Source organism: Sinocyclocheilus grahami, unplaced genomic scaffold (assembly GCF_001515645.1).
Source record: "Sinocyclocheilus grahami isolate Dianchi unplaced genomic scaffold, SAMN03320097.WGS_v1.1 scaffold262.1, whole genome shotgun sequence".
In the NCBI taxonomy this organism is placed as follows: domain Eukaryota; kingdom Metazoa; phylum Chordata; class Actinopteri; order Cypriniformes; family Cyprinidae; genus Sinocyclocheilus; species Sinocyclocheilus grahami.
The window spans coordinates 749,365-770,963 of record NW_015505441.1 but is presented as its reverse complement, the minus strand read 5'-3'; the positions used below and the strand labels follow the sequence as shown (position 1 = coordinate 770,963).

Here is a 21,599-nt window from a genome sequence, read left to right as displayed (position 1 = left end):
TACGTTTTGTCAAAGTCAAATGGAGAAACCAACCTCTTGGTATTAATAAAAAAAAAAATGTATGATAGATTTGTAAATCACCTTGGAAAATATGTGAAAGCTTGTTTTAAAAAATATAGGCAATGTGAAAGGAAAGTATTTCGTACTTTCTACTTCATCATGGTTACACCACTTGACATTAAATGTGTTTTTCTGGAGCTATACTGATACAGTATAAACGTTTTTTTTTAAATGGCAAACATTCAAAACATACAAGTCTTACGTTTCTAAGAACTTGCCACGTGTTTTAAACTAGATTCCTAAAATATGTCTCCGTTTGATCACCTCGAACATCATTAATTGTCACTGACCCATGTATTAAAGTATAAATAAATAACGGCACATTCCTCTCCTTGGTCAAAGACGCGCTGTTTGGAGCTATATCTCCAATGATATACAGATCTCAGGACGGTTTGAATGTTTCGTCCGATATAAATTGAGGATGAGAGAGAGCGTCCTGCACATCTCAGGCACGCATCAAGCAGTGAGATCATTTGTGGTATAAATATCTCTTTGCCAGCAGATCTGCTCCAGCTCCTGCAGCAGCCGAGGGTAATGCCCACTAGTGAAACAGCGAGTTACCTCAGAGCGCTTGAACAGCAGCAAAATGCTGGAAGTGGCCTAGCACGCTCACAGACAGCTCTCTGGAAAGAATGAACGTTCCTCTCCTGCTTTTACTCCTCTTTCAGTTGCCTCGCTCTGCAGTGCCTACGGGATCTGAACGCGCGTATTTGGAGCACCAACTTGTCGAGGAAGGGCGCGTATCAGGGCGCAGGACTGGAAGACTGTACTGTAGAGTTGGAATAGGTTTCCACCTTCAGATTCACCCCGATGGAAGAGTCAACGGGAGTCACGAACCTAATCCGTTAAGTAAGTTGTCATTTCCCAATCTTTACGGACATGTGGAGAGCTAAAGTTCAAAGTAGTGACTGATTGATCCTTTTTTCATACTAAGTATGCCTGCACAGTGTTCGATTAGAATTTGCCGATAGAAATAAACTTACCAATACTCAGTACGAATGAAATTGTGCTAATTTACATCCGAAATGAAGATACATTATTAAAATGACCAAATAGAATCTAAAAAAATGCTTTAATGCATGCATGTTTAAACAGTTTTGCATAATAGAGAAAGTCCTTCCAAGTCACAGACAGAATTTTATTGATAGGCTGTGCAAAAACACTTACTGGCTCAAGTAACTGTTATTGCAGATTGATCTGACTGAATGAATGATAAACTAGTGCTTCCTCTGGTTGGAGTCTCTTGTTTGGAGCGGATGTTTATTTACAGGTATGGGAACAGGTGCAGCGGCTGAGATCAGAATGCCAGTGAGCTGAAAGCTGGAGTGAGTGGCATCATTAACATGCCATGCACTAGATTTCTGTTAATGGTTGAATAGCTGGGTACACATACCATAGTACTAGGTCTATTTAGAGGGTCTACTGTCAAACAGATGATCAAAATTAGATTAAAGTAAAAATGACTTTGAGTTTGGCTGTGGGTGTTAAGTCCATGTGTCAGACAGAATATTTAGAAAGCAAACATCATAGACCTGAAACATCTCTCTGAAAGAATACAGCCTAAACAATCTCATTTTTAATGTCAACTAACAGTAATGACCAATACTGTTAATGCCTTAAATATTAAAAAGATGGATGCTATATCCGAATGCCAGTCAGTTTTTATATTAAGCTATCAACTCTTATGTGTAGTTCACTTACGTAAAACCACCTCAAAATATATATTATATATATAATTAACAGTGGTAACAAACAGGCTCTTTAAAATCAATTAAAAAAAAGCTTATTTCTGAACCCTATGGACCCCATCACTACACACACACACTAAATGAAGAGCACCCAAACTTGTAGGACTGGCAAGTCACATTCATTTTTCTGGGTGGATGTTTTTTATGATGTGTGTTTTACAGTATGCTTTGCAGTGGTTTCTCTATTCTTTACTTACTGTACATATACAGTAAAAGGATCTAATATCCTGACTAATATAAAAGAAGACAAAAAGACAGATGAAAAATAGGCTATATACACACAGTCAATGTGTGGTGTTAAATGTATTATTATCAGATGTGACTCAGATTGTACATTATCCTGTACATACAACAGTAGACAGGAGGGGATAGAATAATGTTTAACTGAACTAATCTCTCTTGCTATAGCATTCAATAATACTTGTAACCAAAATAACCAGGGAAAAATAGATTTCATATTGTGTCTTTAAGAATTTAATGTTTTTCTAAACTATTTTCTGTTTAACATCTCCTGCTTTTGACCTGCAAGATATAAAGCTAAAAACACTTGATTTTTTATTTTATATATTCTCTGCTCCCAAGTTTTCCAACCATACAATACCCCTATGTACTGCCATTTTTATAACATGAGAGAGGTTGACATAAGTTATGACATCAACTAATAATGCCTCATGCCATACATATGTCAATGACATGGCAGACAACTTGCACATATTACCTGAACCCACTTTCAAAATTCAGTTGTGATTCTTTGGTTAAAGAATGCAGTCGTCACTCTCTTTTATAATCAAACTAGTGTGTGAACACAGCAATTGTTTGGCCTTTGACACTTAGGACATAAAGCCATCAGTCGTCACTGCAATTGGTGTGTTTTTTCGATCTGTAGGTGTGCTGGAGCTGTTTGCCGTGTCTCAGGGGGTCATAGGGATCCGAGGGGTTTTCAGCAACCGATTTCTAGCCATGAACAAGAGGGGGAGGCTTCATGCGACTGTAAGTCTGACCCAACACAATATAAACTCATACATCCACTACAAAAAAGTGGATGCAAACCAACCCAAAATGCCGAACAAAAACTCCCCATACACACTTTTGAAGGAAATCTCGGCTTACTGTGATATTTGTGTGCCTCTGCGAATTCTCTCTACAAAGACTTGTACAGCACAAAGCAGTGGAGAGACACACTGCAGTTTCAGAGCAATCTGGCTTTGCAGGGGTCTGGGCTGTCTGATAGAAGGCAGAGCTTATTAGCATGTGTTAATGGGAAGAGCAGATTAAAACGAGTCTGGGGTAGTTGATAATCTTGCAAGGAAGGGGATCAATATGTGTGTAAACAAAGTTGGACCGCTTTAAGGGCACTTAGCATGCAAAGAGCAAAAACCGGGACTTATGAAAGCAAAGCAACATTATATGGAATATATATAATCTGCATTCATATAGCTTTAAAATGAGAATTGTTTAACTCTCCCATAATAGCAACTGTCTTTTTTCCCATCCCCCCCCCCAAAAAAAGGATCGGTCTAGGAGACACTACACAATCTATCATATCTATTCAACCAATCTATCATTATCATTATGCAGCTTTCAACTCCATATTACACACACACACACACACACACACACACACACACACATATATATATATATATATATAGAGAGAGAGAGAGAGAGAGAGAGCATAATATATATTTAAAAAAAAAAATTTAAGTCTCACGCTCAACAAAGCTGCATTTATTTTATCCAAAAATACAGTAAAACAGTAATATTGTGAAATATTATTACACTTTTTAAATAACTATTTTCTATTTTGTTATATTTTAATATGTAATTTTCTCCTGTGATGGCAAAGCTGAATTTTCACCAGCCATTACTCAAAACAGAAATCATTATAATAATATTGCATATAATAATATGCTTAATATTTCTGTTGAAAATTTGTTTTTTTTTTCAATATCTTTGATGAATGTAAGTTCAAAAGAACAGTATTTATTTTAAACAGAAAAGTTTGGTAACATTATATATGTCTTTACAGTCACAAAAAAACACTTTACTGCATCCTTGCTGAATAAAAAGTATTATACATATTTATTATATATAAATTGTTCTGTACTTGTGTAGACCCTACTTCACATTAATGTTTTACAATTTTAGAAAACTCTTGTATGGGGCAGATAATAAAGTAGTCTGATAAATCTGAGGATTAGCCTCCGAACTGCTGCAGACATCATCTGTAATTAAAGCAGCTGCAGCGGCTCCGTCAGACTTGAATTGGGTTTCATTTCCTCAGACCAGCTACAGTTGCACAGGCTTATTTAATAGCTGTCAGCTTGGGTTTTAAACCCCAAGCACTTCACTTCGTAGACAAGTCGGCCTAACCAAAGGAGTATCAAATTACTTAACGTCTGATTTTTGTTGCACTGTCTGTCATATTTAATATTTAGATGTTTTCATAGTGGCAATTTATTGCTGCGATAATGGCAAGGAAGACAGATGTACATTATGCCTTGTGACCTACCCAGCAAGCCATTACCAACATAATCATTGCAAAGCATAAGAGGTCACTGCATTTATTAAGAAAACAATGGAGAGCGGGTGAGAAACCAAGAGGGAAATGGAGATGCAACTGTCTCCCATTCCATGAAACGTGGATTGCTCATGAGCCAGAGATGGCTCAAATGTAACTTTGCTCACATGGTCTAAAGGTAAAGGAAACAACTCTGAATAATATGGCGACACTTACAAATGGGAACAAATCTGCCGTGCCAAGATGTAATTATTCGTATCTGTGTCTGCAATGGTATAATAACTCAACGCTGGTGGTGCAAGGCTGAACAGTGGAGGTACCACAGTATGGGAAATCTTGAGAAAGGATTGTTTGTGGATAATATTCACAAAGAAAGCTGTCAGAGAACAGACACAGGTCAAACAGCTGTGCAAGTTCATGACTTAACAATAAAATGTCTACTGCTTGCAGACACCCGAACAGACACATGGGATCTCTTCAAACATGGATCGAAATAACCCCCAAAAAATGTCATAAAAGGATGTATCCTCAACAGCTGGCTGCTGTTTAAAACAGCAGTCATGCACTTCCAGAAGACAGAAACCATGTACCCTAATCAAACAAACGTTCAGATGTTTTTGGGGCAAATTACCACATTTAGGGGAGAGAGCCCCTGTGAAGTTATGGTGGGTCAAGTTGTGACTGGCATGTTTAGAAAATATTGTAATGGCACCATTTTCTGCTTTGCTGCACTCTTCAGCAAACCAGAACCGTTTTATTATTTCAGAGTTTGGGAATTATGCAAGACCTCTTACTTGGACTGACCCTCATTAAAATCATGATATAGTTTCCCACTAGATGTATTTTTAGAGAGTGAGGCCAAAAATCTTAATAATGTTAGTTGTGTACAGTTGTTAATATAAGCTGCTGTTTACAAACTACTAACAGTGCTCCCAAAAAGTATTTGCACACATTCATTAAAAGTCACATTCGACAGAGAGCCAGAGAAGAAACAATAACAGACCAGTGATGAAGTAGTCTTATCTAAGTTTGCTTCATGCTTGCTATCTAGTGTTGATTTGACCAAATTCATCTAATTGAATGATCTGAGCTTCAGATATTTAAAACATGAGCAAGATCTAATGGATGTCTGGTCTTGTCAGTATGGCTGCATTTCTGAAAGCCTACCTAAGGAGAGAGGCTTGCACATAACCATAGATTGCATGCATACAGACAAGCATGTATCCTGCTTTCCTGTGCCCTGGAAGGATAAAGTTGTTTCATAGTCTAATGAGTTTTCAGCCCACACAAACGAAGCTCTGCTTCTGTCAGTCACCCCAGTCTTTGATTGGAAAGTCGGTTTTGATGACTTTGAGCTAGGAGATAAAAGTAAGACTTGCAATTATTCTGAAACCCCCTCAATGCTTCATTCTGGGGCTTGTCTATAATCTGCTTGGTGCTTTTCATTAGCTCTCTTTATGAGGGGCTAACTCAATCAGGCCACAAAGTGTTCTCTCTCCAGCAGCTGCTAATGTGGCATCCAACAAAGTGTGTGCACAGTAATTACTTATTGTGTGCCCAAAGTGTTAAAGCTCTATTGATGTGCTGTGGCACTGTCTATTGCTGAGGTAAAATTGAAGCACAATACAAAAGCCGATCACTTCCATATATAGTTCTGCTCATAAGTGTACATACCCTTTGCAGAATTTGTCCTTTTTTTTTTTTAAATGCCGACTTTTTTAAAATTTAGTACTACCTTGATGAAGCTACATAAATTACGATTCAAATTGTGCATTAGTACATGGTCCTATAACTTCTTTAATTTCCCAGCATTCTCTGCACACATGTTTTTTTCCTCAATGTCTAGTACATATATGTTGATGACATCCAGCTTTGCCACTGAGGTAATTTTATTTATATTTTATATTTTCAATTTTAGAATTTTTTTTTTTTTTTTTTTAAATACATTTGTAAAAGATTATATTAAAATATAACATTCTTGTGGAACACTCTTGTGCAGCATCTTTGGGACAGTACTAAAATATGATTTTTGAAAGATTTTACCTATTATTTTTTTTTATTTCAGTTGGATCTGTACTGTATATTTAATACAGTATTTTTCCTGTATTGTACTTTCAATACCATTATCACCATCATTATCCTTGCAATACAGAAAATGAAAGCTCATAGACATTCATTACGCTTTTTCTATTCCTCAGTCTATAAAATGATCGCATAACTTACGATGAAAATCGAGCTGGAAAAGAACTACATGTCTGGTACACTGATCATGTCCTCTGGTGTTGTGTGATATCTACTATAATACAAACTGCTACTCTGAATAAAGAAGAATTATTTAATTCCATGGTGAAGTATGCAACAATGGTCTATTTATTTTATTTGTAGGCTCACAGTAACAAACTTGCTGAATAGCTTGCAGAAAAAAAGCTTATGGCGATTACATTTATACTAGAAATAGTAAAAGTTATTATCTCATTTGAAAGTAAGATGTACAAATAGTACAAGAAACCATACACTAAATAAACACCATTGCAGCTGGACTCCGGCTGAAGTACAAACAAAGATCATCAGAGGGATCTAGTATCATTCACAGGCTGTGTTGAAAGCCAAGATTCAAGACATATTAACATGACCATTAACATGCACAGGCTGAACAACTTGTTGATTGTCTATCTTTGTAACTTTTCATTCCCCCTTTTCCTGTCCTTTTCCCCAGGAGAGCTTTACAGATGACTGTAAGTTCAGGGAGCGGTTTCAGGAGAACAGTTACAACACGTACGCCTCAGTGATCCACAAGAACCATCGCACTGGTAGAGAGTGGTTTGTGGCACTTAACAAGAGAGGTAAAGCAAAAATGGGGTCCAGTCCGAGAGTGAAGTCACAACACGTGTCTACACATTTTCTGCCGAGGATGAACTTGCATGAAAAGACTGAACAAGGATTCACAATAACAGACAAAGAGAAGGAAAAACAACCACCTCCACATCCACCAACACCTTCTATAACGAAAGTCGCAGCCAACACCGGAAAGAAGAATCGACCAGTAGTCAAATACTGGCCCAAGTTTCGATTCGGATAAACCAGTGCTGTCTTAAACATGGACTAATCTTGCAAAAAAGACAAGCTGGGAAAAATATGGTTTGCTGAAACAACCAGTTTTCTCTTCAGGATAATCAATACTTGCTTAACTTAAATGACTTGAGCATTCCGGTCATCACGTACATTAAGGGCTGAATCAGCCAATCACAAGACCTTTTCAGGACGGAACTTCTAATTTCATGAGGATCTTCTGAAAATCCTATATATTTGAACTAAAGTCGCTTTACAAGAGGATTTGCATTATTATCCTCAGTGATTTTACAAAATATAACTACATTTTTATATTATACCTCACTGTATTTATACAATATATTTATGTCTCTACAAGCTTTTTTGCACAAACAGTTATCCAGCTCCCAAAATTATAATGTTTGAGATGGTAATATGCAAATATTTTTTTTTAAAGGTGAACAACAGTACAGGAAAAAGAAGGCATATGAATTTGAATGCTTCTGGGCTGAATAATGCACATGGATTGCTTATTTGCATGAAAAGTCTATATTTCTTCTACTAGATGTCTGTCCATCAAAACTATCAGGCTAGATGCTGACTGTCATGGAAATTAAAATCCTGTCATGACCCCAGTTCATTCCACAGAAGAGCAATGTCTCACAAGGATAAACATGTCTTGTGGGACTGCTCTGTGTTTTTTATGAGCTCTGCTCATAGGTGTATCAAATGGCAGACAGTCGTGGTATGACTCTTCACAAAATATCCCTATAACTGTCAAGCAGGGCACACTGAAACGGTGTGGAAATCATCTTTAGTGTTTACAGGTGATTGCAACCATAATCCATTTCCAAACTTTTCACAACAATTCATTTCTAATAAACATTTCACTGTAATGAAATTAAAAACATCCTGTGTATAATTCCTAAAATTATTCTGAGGCTATTGTCTGTTTTACAAACTACCACGAATGTTGTGCTTTTGTATTTAGAATGGGAATATATTAGGATACAACAGAAATCCTTAAAAGATCATAAAGGTTTAATCACAACTATTATTGCACACTTTGTTAATTCTGCATTAGATTCTCCTGGAATCATCAATGTGGCCAAAATCCATATTGTGCATGCATGGTGGTGGTAGTGGATATCTATGTCTGAAGACTTGCCCATTGCAATTGACATAACAGCTGGCTTGTGCCATTACCCTGTTGGGCTGGTCCAAGGGGTAAAGTCAGGGTTTGGTGGAGGTCAGACATTCCACCGGAAAATGGTTTACAACAGTGTCTCATCAAACAGGTTGAAATACAGGGGTCAAGACATCCACATCAAATGATGTCTGCATAAACCGTAATGCTGAACAGTGCTCTGGCTCTAAAGGTTTCTTCATACTACTTGGCTATATGCCAAGACATACATCCATAGCCAGGACTATGACTTTTGTCTGGGAATACAATCTTTGCCATTCAAATTCCTTACAGCCAAAATCAATTTTAGCAAGTTTTGATAGGAATAAGAATGATGGCAAAATGCATAGAACTTCGAGAACATTTGAGAACGGTTTAATAAAAGTTTAAAGAGCTGTGCCACCTAGTGGTTATGAATGAATAATTAGACCACAGGTACATTTTGGTCTGACTTAGCAAAACATTAAGGATACCTGTTTGCCATGTTCTCAATATTTTTAAACGAGACAACAAATAACACCACAAAACTGTAGTTCAGTCCAGATAAATGAATTCCCACTAAATCCAGTAATGTGTAATGCAGAGAAGATCCACAAAACCTTAAACAACCCCAATTTTTAAAGCAGTCAAAATCTATAAAAAATTAGCTTATTGCTAATTTCATGTTACACATTTGGGGGGGAACAATACCCCCAAAATATTATTAAAGGACAAAGGAAAACGCGCTTCAGCCAAAATAAATAAATCAATCAAAATGAAATAGATTACATAAAGGAACTCTTAAAATATGAATAATTAATGTTTGCTGTTAAAAATGAATCAGTCGCATTGTCTTTTATTCTGACATAACAATGACGCAAGATTATTTTAAATTTGCATAAAAAAAATCTTAAAGCTTTCATTTAGAATCTGTACCAAAATATGATGCAGTTTCTCAAAATTATATTACATTATATTATAAAGCCATGGAAGCTTAGACTGCAAGAAATCATTAATTACACAGAGTAGGTCTTTGTTAGTAGGCTAGGCTACCAGAAGACAAGTGCTAGACCACATGATTCAACAAGGAAATCACATAAGCATACATTCGCCTGCCACTTGTAATGCTTTCACACGAATTATTTTTAAAACAGCTTTTGGATGCATACCATCAACCTTCCTGCTACTCCTATCATAGCAGAATTAGTACCCTGGACCTGGTATTGCTTGTAATATTAATATCTGAAATAATACCTATTTTGTAGAGCATTGCAGACAGACAAACTTACACTGATGTTGTCGGTTGAGATCGTTTTCCCGCAAAAAGCGATTGTTTGTATGGGCGGGGCTTACGAATTTATATTGGTTAATGATTGGTTTACAACCGGAAAACACGATAACTGCTACTATCCTACTTACAGCTATCTGTTACCATGGGAATAACTCAAAGTAAACAAGATGGAAGACAACAGCGGCGTCTTTGCGGGAGAAACCGTGGAAGAGTTTCGCACTTATGAGGACTTCTTAGATTCTCAGATAAAACCTCTGGATTTATTTTACCTTGAGGTGAAGTATTAAAATTCACGCTGTAAGTTAAACCGTCTGTGTCATGTGACGTTGTGAATCTCACGCACACTGTGAGAACAGATGCATCAAGAAAGCGATTTCTTTTGTTTCATTGCTAAATCAGCATTTTATTAGTCAATGTGAATAGTCTGGCAGTTACGCTTGTGCAGACATTACGATAGCCTATGCAGACAGATGGAGTAGCAAAGCCATTTCTAAGTATGGCCTGTGAAAGTGTACGTTTGCAGTTTAACGTTAGATGGCGACATGGTACTTCGTTCCTGCATGCTTCTATAAACTGCAACGTTTTCTCATCATAATGTACAATGGTAAGTCTTATTAGTATAATGTTGTCATTTAACTAAGTCTGATGCAGTCGGTTTATACAAGATTTAAGTCAACATTCAATGACAACATCAGGCAGTACAGTGTCCCTTTTAGCCCAGTTTTAGAAATTTGGATGTAATTAATCAAATAATGAAATTGTGTAATATTGACTGTGTTAGTTTGGCTAATGAGTGAGGTAAAGTCATGGTATACTGTACATATTTTACACTTAATGTAAGAGCCTTGGAAACTGTAAGAGGCTTTACCTGTATGGGCTTAAAAATTCCCCATCTGATTTACTTGGGATTTGTTAAAGTGCATGGAAGAAAATAATTCAAACTTGAGTTGTAGGAATTGTCTGTAGCAGTCTATAAATGTCAATGTGTGGTTTCTTTAGCAATGAGGAATATATTCGGAGACATTCTGATTTAGTTTCATATGTGGGGGCTTATTTCTGGTTACAGGAATGAATGAGCGTGTCTTAAGTTATAAGGTGTTGTGTGACTTGAGTGGTTTCACATTCAGTCATTTACACAGTGTCTGGAGTTGTTGGTAATACAATCAACTATATGGTCTTTAGGTCGTAAGTGTAATTAATAAGTAGTACAAAAAAAAATCTAACTTTAAAAAAAAAAAAAATTAATACTTTTATTCAGCAAAGATGCATTAAATTGATCCAATGTGACAGTTTATAATGATCATAGATATTTATAATGTTAAAAAGATTTCTGTTTCAAATAATTCTTTTAAACTTTCAAATCTTCTGAGAATCCTGAAAACAAAAATTACACAAAAATATTTAGCAGCACAGCTGTTTACAACATTGATCAAAAAAATTATAAATAAATCTTAGTTTCTGAAGGATTGTGCGACACTGAAGACTGGAGTAATTTCTGCTGGAAATTCTGCTTTGCCGTCACAGGAACAATGAAAAATCTTTAATATTTCTTTTAAATTGTAATTTAGGCTCAGATTTGTTGATGATGTGTTAGAAAATATATTTCGGTAACATTAACATGGTTTCAGTGTCTACCTTACAGAGAATTTTTTTTTTTTACCTATTTTTATTTGACATTTATACTTTTCACTGTTTGACTTTTATTGTATTTATATTAAGATTGAGTTTAACCCTTCACAAATGGATCTTGCCGTTTTTTGTGTTTTTTTTTTCCTCAGCAGCAGCTCTCTACAAACTCAATGCCCTGTAGCCACATGAAAGCAGCTCCTCCTTTTAAGGGCATAAGGAATCTCACTAAATCATATGGAAATGATACTACCCACTTTTAACTAGGCTGCAGTGACATGTGGCAAAAATCCTTGATCCTGGCAACCATGAAAATATCAGTGCAGCTCATGTAATTTTGTCATATAAATAGCATGTATACTAAAATAGGATTGATATAAATAGCACTTGAGCACAAAACTAGCACAAATGGGTCATAAATACACTGGCCTGTTTGTACAGAAATGCCACAGCAGATTGTCGAACTGCATGATTTTTTCATATTATTCAGTCAGTTTAACCACCCCCAGCTCAGCAGATCTGTGTTATTGCTCCTCCAGGATCAGGAACTGGCCCGCCAGCTGGTGGAGCTGGGCCACAAGGCTAGCAGTTTGGAGAGGGAGGAATTTGAGACAAGGAAAGCAGCTGCCGAGGCCTTCAGGCTTGCTTCAGGGAGCCAACAGAAGTAAGGTTTTTGTGTTGTGACCATGAAAAGGGGACAAATTTCACACCAGTATGTGACCTTGAGAACATGTATTTTCCAGTAAATGCTTTAGGCTTCATTCACGAAACACGAGCAGAATGAATTTCTGTGCAAATTGTTTGTTAAACCGCTCTGACGTAAATTGTCACATTCAATTTAATGTCGCAATCTACGTATGAATGTTTTATGAAGAGTTTATACTGTGATTCATTCTGCTTATGTTTCATGAATGAGGCTCAATGGCTTTAAAGAATGGATTAATTATTTATGCACATTCACTGTAAATATCAAAAACATCAAATGACAGTAAGATGGTAGCAAATAAACTTAGATTATAGGATCTAAATGTCCAAGGACACAACAGGCTCTTTTTAGAGCAACGTTGGCTCAAACCACTAAGGACTTTCCGGTGACGTTAATGCTCTTTATAGATGCACCTGACAGCTCATGTGTTTCTTCATCCCTTCACTGTGAGAGAGGCAAAAGCTTTGTTTGTGGGAATTTTTGGGATGCTGTAAACTTGGACGAGGATTGCATAGTTGCTGTGGTGAGGCTTCAGGAAACATTTTTGGAGAACTATATTTGTGTTTTCTTGGGCTGCTTGTGGCAGCTCCCCTGCCTAACTACCTGCAGACGTGTCTTTGTGGCGTTCAGTGCTTGTCAAAATGCACAGAAGTTCTGGGTCTCAGTTTAAGTAAAATAATATTAAATGAAAGAAAAGAAAAAAAAGAGTCTATTTCCGTTTAAATTGCAGTTAAATAAGAAAACAATTCTTTAGGCATATAATTTGATACAGCCTTTTGAAAGGCCATTGTGTTTACTTCAAGCCAATAAACTCCTTGATAGTGCTCCTAGTGTGTCCTTCTTAAAGGGGTCATATGATGTTGCTAAAAATAACATTATTTTGTGTATTTGGTGTAATGAAATGTGTTTGTGCGGTTTAAGTTTTAAAAAAACATTATTTTCCACATACTGTATATTATTGTTTCTCCTCTATGCCCCACCTTTCTGAAATGCGTCGATTTTTACAAAGCTCATCAGTCTGAAAAGCGAGGTGTAAGCTGATTTGCCAGCTATCCAGTGCGTTGTGATTGGCCGAATACCTCAAGCGTGTGATGGAAATGTTACACCCCTTACCATATTGTGATGCCGTGTCCCGGAGCGACTAGACAAAAACATTAAAACCCATTATAAACGAGGCATTCGTTGCATCCAGTGGGGACATTATTACGAATTATAATGACTTATACTGTCTTTTTACGCGTTGCGTTGCATCGTGCTGCGTAAACATAAAACCATGTCTGCATTTGTGATCGGAGAAATGACAAACAACAAGCGCTACTCTACACTGCTCAAAACTCGCGTTTGAATCATAAGTGGCAAATTCTTTAAATATGAAAACGTACTTACAGTCTGTGAGTCAGAACAGCCGGCATTGTAGTCTACTCTCCCAGGATCAGGAAACAGTCCTCTATAAAATGCGCTGCACACATCTGAATATTTGGGTTGAACTGTTCTGGAACAGTGTTGTAAATGCAACTTAAACACTGGTTTCTAGTCATGTCCTCTTTTGGAAGACCAAATAAAGTAGTTTCGCTTTCGCAATGAAACACAGTGTCTTCACAACATGGCGGCGTGACGTAGACATGTGGGGGCGTGTTTAAACGAGGCGTTTTAGGAGGGCGTGGACCAGTCTTAACTTTTATAAAGAACATCTCTTTGGGTTTGAGACTTTAGTCTTTGCAACTTTAGGGATCTTATCTATTCACAAACAGCTTGTAACACTCCAAAGAGAAAGGTAAACTTGAAATCACATCATATGACCCCTTTAAACAAGAAGCTCAAATAGTCAGTAAAGGTCTGTACTGCAGGCCCCAGTTGTTTGGGCTTTCTTAAATCAATAGTTTTCGACATAACATGCAGTATTTGACCATTTAAGTGTATTTAGTCATGTTTCCACATAGCAAATAAGTAAACAGTGGCTCTTGGTTACTTACTTAAATTGATGCTAGCAAAGTGTGATCTAAATGTGGTTTTCACATCCACCTTTCTCTCCACAAGAGGGCCCTATCACGTCAATACTGTTCCTAGGTTACCATAGCTATGCACATCTGATGGTTAGTATGCCTATCAAGTCTAGGTTTAGTTGTATGCTGCAAAGTTACTTCACTTAAGCTCTGAACAATCTCCAGTAAAATTCTGTAAAAGACTTAGTCTGGACTGTTATTTAGATACTGTATTGCTATAATTCTTAATCACTAAGCTTGTATGAGTTTCACAATGCATACACAATGGCATCACAATGATTAGTGGAACACAATGCATAGCCTTACTGCCTCTGGAGATTGTGAAGACAAGCAAAACACTTGTAATAAAAGACCAAATGGCATTTTTTTGCATCTTTGAAGGGCATGGTGGGGAGGGGACATGACTTGTGTGGTTAAATGTAAGTGAGCTAAATATAAGGGACCAATATATTCATTAAATAGCATGTTGAACTTTTTGTTCATTCTTAAAGAATGAAAAAAAATTCCTGTACGATTTGGGGGCTTTTATGCTCAACAAGGCTGTATTTATTTGATCAAAATACTGTGAAAACAGTAATATTTTGAACTATTATAATTGAACTCTTTTCTATTTCCTATATTTAAAGTGTAATTTTTTCTTGCAACGATAAAGCTGAATTTTCAGCAGCCATTACTCCATTCTTCATTGTCACTTCAGAAATTCTTCTGCTGATTTGGTGCTCAAAAGCATTTCTATTAGTGTTGTAGACATTTGTGCTGCTTAATATTTTAAACTGGGATAATTTAAAGATCCCTAGATAAGTAAAAAGTTCAAAAGAACATCATGTATTTGAAATAGAAATAATTTGTAACATCATAAATGTCTTCACTAACACTTTTGATCAATCTAATGCATGCTTAATAAGTAAAAGTATTAATTTCTTTAAAAAAACAAACAAACAAACAAAAAAAACCTTACTGAGCCCAAACCTTGGATGGGTAGTGAAGCAGACAGTAAAAATCTTTAAAGTTTAAAATCTTTGATTGCTTTACAATTACCTTCAACTCAACAAAACAAACATTAAATCTCTCCCCTTTAGTGACTCCCTCTTAATTTCCATCTTCCAGTGTGCTCTTTCTCTCTCTCTTCCTTCCTCTCTTTCTCTCTGCCTTTTCAGGCCTGCCTGCAGGTGTATAAATAGAGATGTTTTCAATTAAGACATGCTTTGCCTGTAGCGTGCATCTGATCATTGAATGCTCCTGCACCTGTGGTAATAAAATACCAGAGGACGAGGGAGACTGTGCTATGAATGCTAATCAGATGTTACCCTTTTGTTGCCACATTATAGGCTAGTCCATAACATGCTTCATTTGACAGATAGGCATTGTTGTATCCTGCCAACAAATCACAATAGAACAAATGAAGGGATTTCGCCTTGAGAAACTCAATACTGGATGCAATGGGAAAAATTTGAATGAAAGAGATGGTTGACTGAAAGATGGCTATTGTGGTGAAAAGGTTCCACAATGACTTATGACTGCATTGAAATAATGGACAACAGTAAATGTAAAACTCTTTTTATTTGATTAAAAGTAGGCGAGGGATTGTCTGAATGCTTGACTCCTTCATCACCATCTCTTTTTCTCTGCATCTGTGACTTCTTCAAGATGAATGTGAATTAAGCAGATGAGTGAAAGCATTACTTTTTTCCACTAATAAATCATGGGTACAGAGAGAATGGGAGCTTGGCTCGGATCTGAGCATATGGATCGTGCAAAAAAAAAAAAAAAACACTGCAGTCGAGTAATTCGTTTCTCCTGTAGTACTGGTGTTTAGCGCCGAGGCTATGTCGAAAACCGGCTCATGCCCTCTCAGCAAGTTTACAATTCACAGTGTCCTCATAAATGCTGCACCACTAGGCCTGAATCAAAAAGCGTAAGGTCACACAGGTTCCGCACATTCTGGTGCGAGTTTCAGAGAGACGAGGGAGCCTGGTGGTTTTACGCAGGCCTGATTTGAGGCCCTGGCAGGAGCCCTGAAACCTGCAGTCTGGCCCAGGCCCAGCAGTAAATGTCAGCAGATGTCCTGACCTCGCGTGCTCATGACAGGTTCTGGAGACTCGAGCTCGAACCCTCCCCCCAAACCCCCAGCACAACCACAGCCATGCTCTTTGTCCATTGTTTGACTCCTTCGAAAAAATGCCACTCTCCACAAATTCACCCCTTTCGAAATTGATGGTTGAAGCCATCTCTCACTAGCCAAGTAAAACCCTGCTGCGAACACAGACTGTACATATGCACGGCTGTGTTAATCCCTCACTCACATAGGCTGAAATAAGACCTTCAGACCTGTTTTTCAGGGCACGGTCAGGAGGATAGCTTGGCCTATGCTGGCTGTCCCACAATGGCCCAGCATATGAGGTGCTAAATGAAGCTATTTGGAAAGTTGCTGCATACGTGTTAGTCACTCAAACACATAATTACACTGCTCTGAAGCCAGCAGCATGTCATTTGAACACTGTAACAATACCTAAACTTTATATATTGAGATTTGCATGAGTCAGCATAAGTGCAGTGATAAACATTCAATTCGAAGAAGGCAGTTGTTTGCCTAGGCGTCATTTTATGTTGGGGATGTCCACACCACTTTTTTCCCATGGTACTAACATTTTGTAATAGTATTTCTTCTGTTGTAAAGGGAAGAATAGCTTGCGGCAGTGATATCTAATACAGAGGCACTGTCAAGCAGATCTCTTTTCTATTCTCTATTCTATTCAGGAGCTTGAATTGATCGATTGTATCCACAAACCACTATGTAAAGACAATGTATGCTTTGATGTAAAAAACTAAATTCAATGTGCTGCAGCTGGTTTTTAAATAATTTTGTTATTTTTTCTAATCATGATGTTAATAACTTGTCCTGTTTTGACTTGAAATGAGTACACTATAAAAGAAAGTCTTGGTTTACCTAGAAGTGATTACAAAGGACAGCAGTGTACATAAAGAATTTAGTTGAGACTGTTGAAACATATCATACATCATTCAAGGGTTGAGCATTCTTCCGGTTATCCACAATGAAGTGATCATTTACACAAAAAGAAAAACCTGTCATTATTTACCTGTCATTCCAAACCTCAATGACCTTCTTTAATGTGGAACAGAAGATAATTAAAAAATATCTCAGTGTTTTTTTTTCATAAATGTTCTGCAAAATACTTCCAAGAAAGAAAGAAATGCATACAGTTTTACAACAACATGAGGGCTAATAAATGATGACATAATTTTTAAGTTTTTGGGTGAATAGGGTAGTTTGTTTGCAACTGTTTGTCTTTTCTGGATCTACACAGTGTTCAACACTGTTTAGTTCAACTTTGTTTCCAGCATCCTGCTTTAAAACAGATGTTTATTAGGGTCTGTCTTCTGCTAAAGAACTAAGCCTTTTCTAAGGTCTTTGTGGTAGTACAAGAGACTAAACAATTTGACCTGTGTGTGCCAGTAATCTGTCATAGCTGATCATCCATCTACCTCAACAGAAGAGTCCAGAAAAGCAACAAATAATTGATGTTAATGACACAGTATATCTACAGGCATTATTATAAGGAGAAATAAATGGTTTCTTGACATGAATAGGTTTTTGTTCCCACCATCCATTTCAAAATATAAGCCTAGGTTAGTTGATTTTAACTTATATGAACTGAATTTTGGGTTATATTCAAATCAACTGAGCAAATATTCTCAATCACCAGAATTAAAAGCAAGCTTCCTCGCTCAGCATGTTCGCATTGAAAAGAAATGGGATTTGTCTGAAATAACAAGATCTTGTTTCAGTTTCCTTTAAAGAACTTTGCAATGGATTTATTCAATCTGGAAATAATGTTCTATTTCACTGACTTGTCACTTTACTTTTTCACATCCTTATTACTTGTTTTGAAGCAGGCAACCTTTTGGAAATGCTACGGATGTTGTTTTGAGTGAAACTAGGTTTTTAAAAAATTAATTGGCCGCATGTGGAGTCATTTTAACAGTGTGGATCTTGTTACGAAGCTGGTGTTGTGCTCTGAATGATTGAGATCAGGAAAGACTGTTGCACAGAATCAACAGTGCTGATGTGGATTAGGACTAAGAAACAGCATTTAAAATGTAAAAATAACAAAATGAAGAGGTTTTTTTTGTTAGAGAAACACGGTTACAATCAATCTATACCAAAAGACTTCCTTTCATTTCAAGAGTCTCTGTGGTTATTGGTTATTTTTAAATTCCACGACATAGCCTACCACAGAGGTGCCCAAACTTTTTACTGTGAAGGGTCAAAAATTTTACTTGATTAAAGCCCCGTTCACACCAAGAACGATAACTATAAAGATAACGATAAAGATATAGTTCAAAAAATCGTTCTCAATATTAAAGAATAGAAGAGTCCACACCACAACTATAACAATAAAAACAAAGAGAAACGATATCGTTGGAATCACTTTCAAAACGATTTTTCTCCAGCTGATGAACGATAAAAAATTGACAACCAATCAGAATCCATCCTGCTGTAACGAGCTCAAGAATTTAAAGCCGCAGATGCATGTACGCTTAGAATAAACAGACGATATCGTTCGTTGGTGTGGACGCTAATATCGTTATCTTTAATGTTATCGTTTTTGGTGTGAACAGGGCTTAAAGGCAGCAAGCTGAAAGTAAATTTTGCATTATATCAAACCGCGTTGTATTAAAATGTATTTTATCAATTTATTTATTTATTTTTTGTAATCAATTTCCCTTTTTTTTCAAATAGGCCTAAAACAAAAACCCAACTTAGAAAAATATGCTTCAGTGGCATATTTTTTGTTTGTTTGTTTTTACCTATTTTTGTCTGCCCTCTTGTGTTATGCCACGGTGGGCAAAATCAAAGGTCATCATGGACCAATGTTAACCGCAGGCGCAGACCCTAGTTTGGGCATCTCCAGCCTACCAATTTCATGAGAGAATGAAATGAACCATGGATAATATTAGTTACCTTTTACATTTTTTAATTCTTTACTAATTGTTATTACAATCTGACATGCATAGAAACCATGCATCCAAAAACCATCTAACCATAAAATGTTTGCTTGTTGTAGTGTATTTAACATAACATACCTTTCCTCATTTGTTGCTTTATGACATAGCTTCTTTTTATAGGGCACGATGTTACTCTCTGAATTACAGCAGATGTGATTGCCAAATGACCAGGCTCAGGTTTGGTCATGCAATCACTAATGTTTATACTCTTGTGATTATTTTCACCACCACATGTTACGACTGTGTGGTCAAACCCTAAATAGAGACACATGAGTTTGATGATTTAGTCTTCTTTGTGTCTGATTAATATGGATACCAGTAGAGAAGTATGCGATTTGTCTCAGTTACGTTCACACCAGTGGGATATCAAATAAATCTTTGTGTACTGGGCTCAATTTTGTTCTTAATGAAAGCATTGTTTTGTTATGTTATGTTTTAGCCATTTCCTCTCTGTGTGCTGTTTGTCATGCAAGTAGCATTTTCAGTCGAGAAGGCGCATTTGCTGCTCAGGCTCTGGTCTTCTTTGAAAAATGCTTTTATTATGAGCTGTTACAGTGGTTAGTGACTTTGCAGAGGTACGTATGAGTTCACCTTTTCCCTTTTACCTAAGGCTCTAAGGCCTGGGATGTTTCATGATGTGGCTTCCAGTATCTCCAGAGGGGGAAGTGTTTTTCACATTATGTAGCCTTTCGCAATAAAGATACTAGACAATCATCTGCTTTGTAGTTTGGCCTCCTCACAAATTCCGGATGTATATGATGGATTCTGCAGTGACCTGTAGGTATTATGATGAACACATGTTAATAGCTTTGTCAGTGCAGAGACACTGAACAGGACCACCTTTTGATGTGTAGAGGGTTTACCAAAAGACTCCCAAATTAGTGGTGGAATGAGATGGGAGTGGATGAGAAATGACCCTTCTGCATTATACTGAAAGCCAAATGAAGGTGCATGAGAAAGTATTTGTAAAAATAACATCAAATTTAATTATTTTCTACAGTACAGCTTTAACATGTGATACTTTGGCAAATGCTAAACTAACACAAAGACTGGACAATTAAACAATGCAACAAAAGAGTAAGTAAGACAGCTCAGTTCCACTGGTCAGAACATTTTGTAAGATACAGTCCTTATGTTTTCTTAGTCTGGCTGTGGTTAATAGCTACTTTAGCTTGCTGTATGATTAGAAGGTCTTGCAGACTGATGAGGTTAAAACCACAAGCCTAACATGTGCAAAGGAGATTAATCTAATGGACCACAGTGCTTGTGATGGAGGAATCCTGCTGAATGTCAGAGGGAGATGAAACAACTCATTCCATGCAGCACGGGCATATTTAAATATAATTTAAACACCTTTTCCTACATTTTGTATATCAAAGTTGCATGCAAAGAATATATTTTACTAACATTATGCTAATGTTAATAAGAAAAGGGACTTTACTTAAGTGAACCAGTTCAGCTTCAGGTCAAAAGATTCATCCATAAAATTCATATGAGGAGTTTATAACTAATCAAATCAATCAATTTATTGTTGAATGTTTAGACTGTGTCTTGTCAGCACAGGTTAAAATGTAACATTTTAACAAAACCACAATCATATAAAAAATATCCTTAGTATAATTTAATGATGCTGCATGTTTCATTTACCACAAACATCAGTGGTTAACAATCTGTAAAGTGGAGTACAGTATGTGTAACTGATACGTTTGACTCAGTATAATCAGAGGTGACACAGAATTTCTTTAAAAAAAGGAGTTAAGTAAATTGTCATGCTGGGTGGAATTTCCCTTGACGTTTAACAGCCCAAAATAATATTTTTCATAAGATTCTTTTTCTCCATGTGCCCTCCGGAAAAATATTTCACGAACTGAATTTTAGAAATCACTGTACTATTGAAAGCTGCCATCTGCCAGGCCAGTATGAATATAATGTTTATTTTCTCTTCTTATTTGAAAAAGATTTGAAGCAACTGAAGGACTGAGCTCTCAACACAGCATCTGTTGTTCTTAGCGATGTCTTAATCATTGTCAGGGATCCTTTTTGCGGGTAATTTGGCCAGTTGCTGAGTTCGTGAAATTTAAGGTTTTACAATGACATTCCATCAGTAATGATCACAATTATTTTACAACACTTCCGCCATTTGATTATAATTAGAAATCGGCACAGATCAAATTTATTTGGCATGGGATGGCCAGAAGTTAGAGCTCATGGCAATGTTCTTATTTAATTTCTTTCATTATATTCCAAGCGTTAAAGACTGCCTCTCCTTTCAGCTGTACAAACAGATAGTAAAATTGAACTTGAGAGCAGCTAGAAGATAAATCATTATTCGTAGTGTTGGACAGTGCATAGCTGAGAGAACGCCACTGGGAACACTTTGTGTCCTGTGGTTGATAAAAAGCT

General features: G+C 36.7%; 2 protein-coding genes across 2 annotated transcripts in view; both read left to right on the top strand.

The window, feature by feature from the left end:
• The first annotated feature begins 692 nt into the window (after positions 1–692).
• Positions 693–7,408, top strand: fgf5 (fibroblast growth factor 5). The gene is made up of 3 exons (XM_016290715.1): positions 693–909; positions 2,695–2,798; positions 7,046–7,408. Exons 1-3 carry the CDS (start codon positions 693–695, stop codon positions 7,406–7,408), a joined length of 684 nt encoding a protein of 227 aa, XP_016146201.1.
• A 2,577-nt stretch (positions 7,409–9,985) lies between these two features.
• Positions 9,986–21,599, top strand: part of LOC107599193 (uncharacterized protein C4orf22 homolog) — a 56,938-nt gene continuing 45,324 nt past the window's right edge. The window contains exons 1-2 of the mRNA XM_016290714.1: positions 9,986–10,108; positions 11,999–12,123. Of these exons, the coding sequence (XP_016146200.1) occupies positions 10,001–10,108; positions 11,999–12,123 (233 nt within the window). The 5' untranslated portion in view covers positions 9,986–10,000. The remainder of the gene's footprint in view (positions 10,109–11,998; positions 12,124–21,599) is intronic.

Coding starts and splice junctions, on each gene's coding strand:
- fgf5 (XM_016290715.1), top strand. CDS start 693: ATGAACGTTCCTCTCCTGCTTTTACTCCTCTTTCAGTTGCCTCGCTCT. Junction 910..2,694: donor TCACGAACCTAATCCGTTAA/GTAAGTTGTCAT, acceptor TTCGATCTGTAG/GTGTGCTGGAGCTGTTTGCC. Junction 2,799..7,045: donor GGGGGAGGCTTCATGCGACT/GTAAGTCTGACC, acceptor CCTTTTCCCCAG/GAGAGCTTTACAGATGACTG.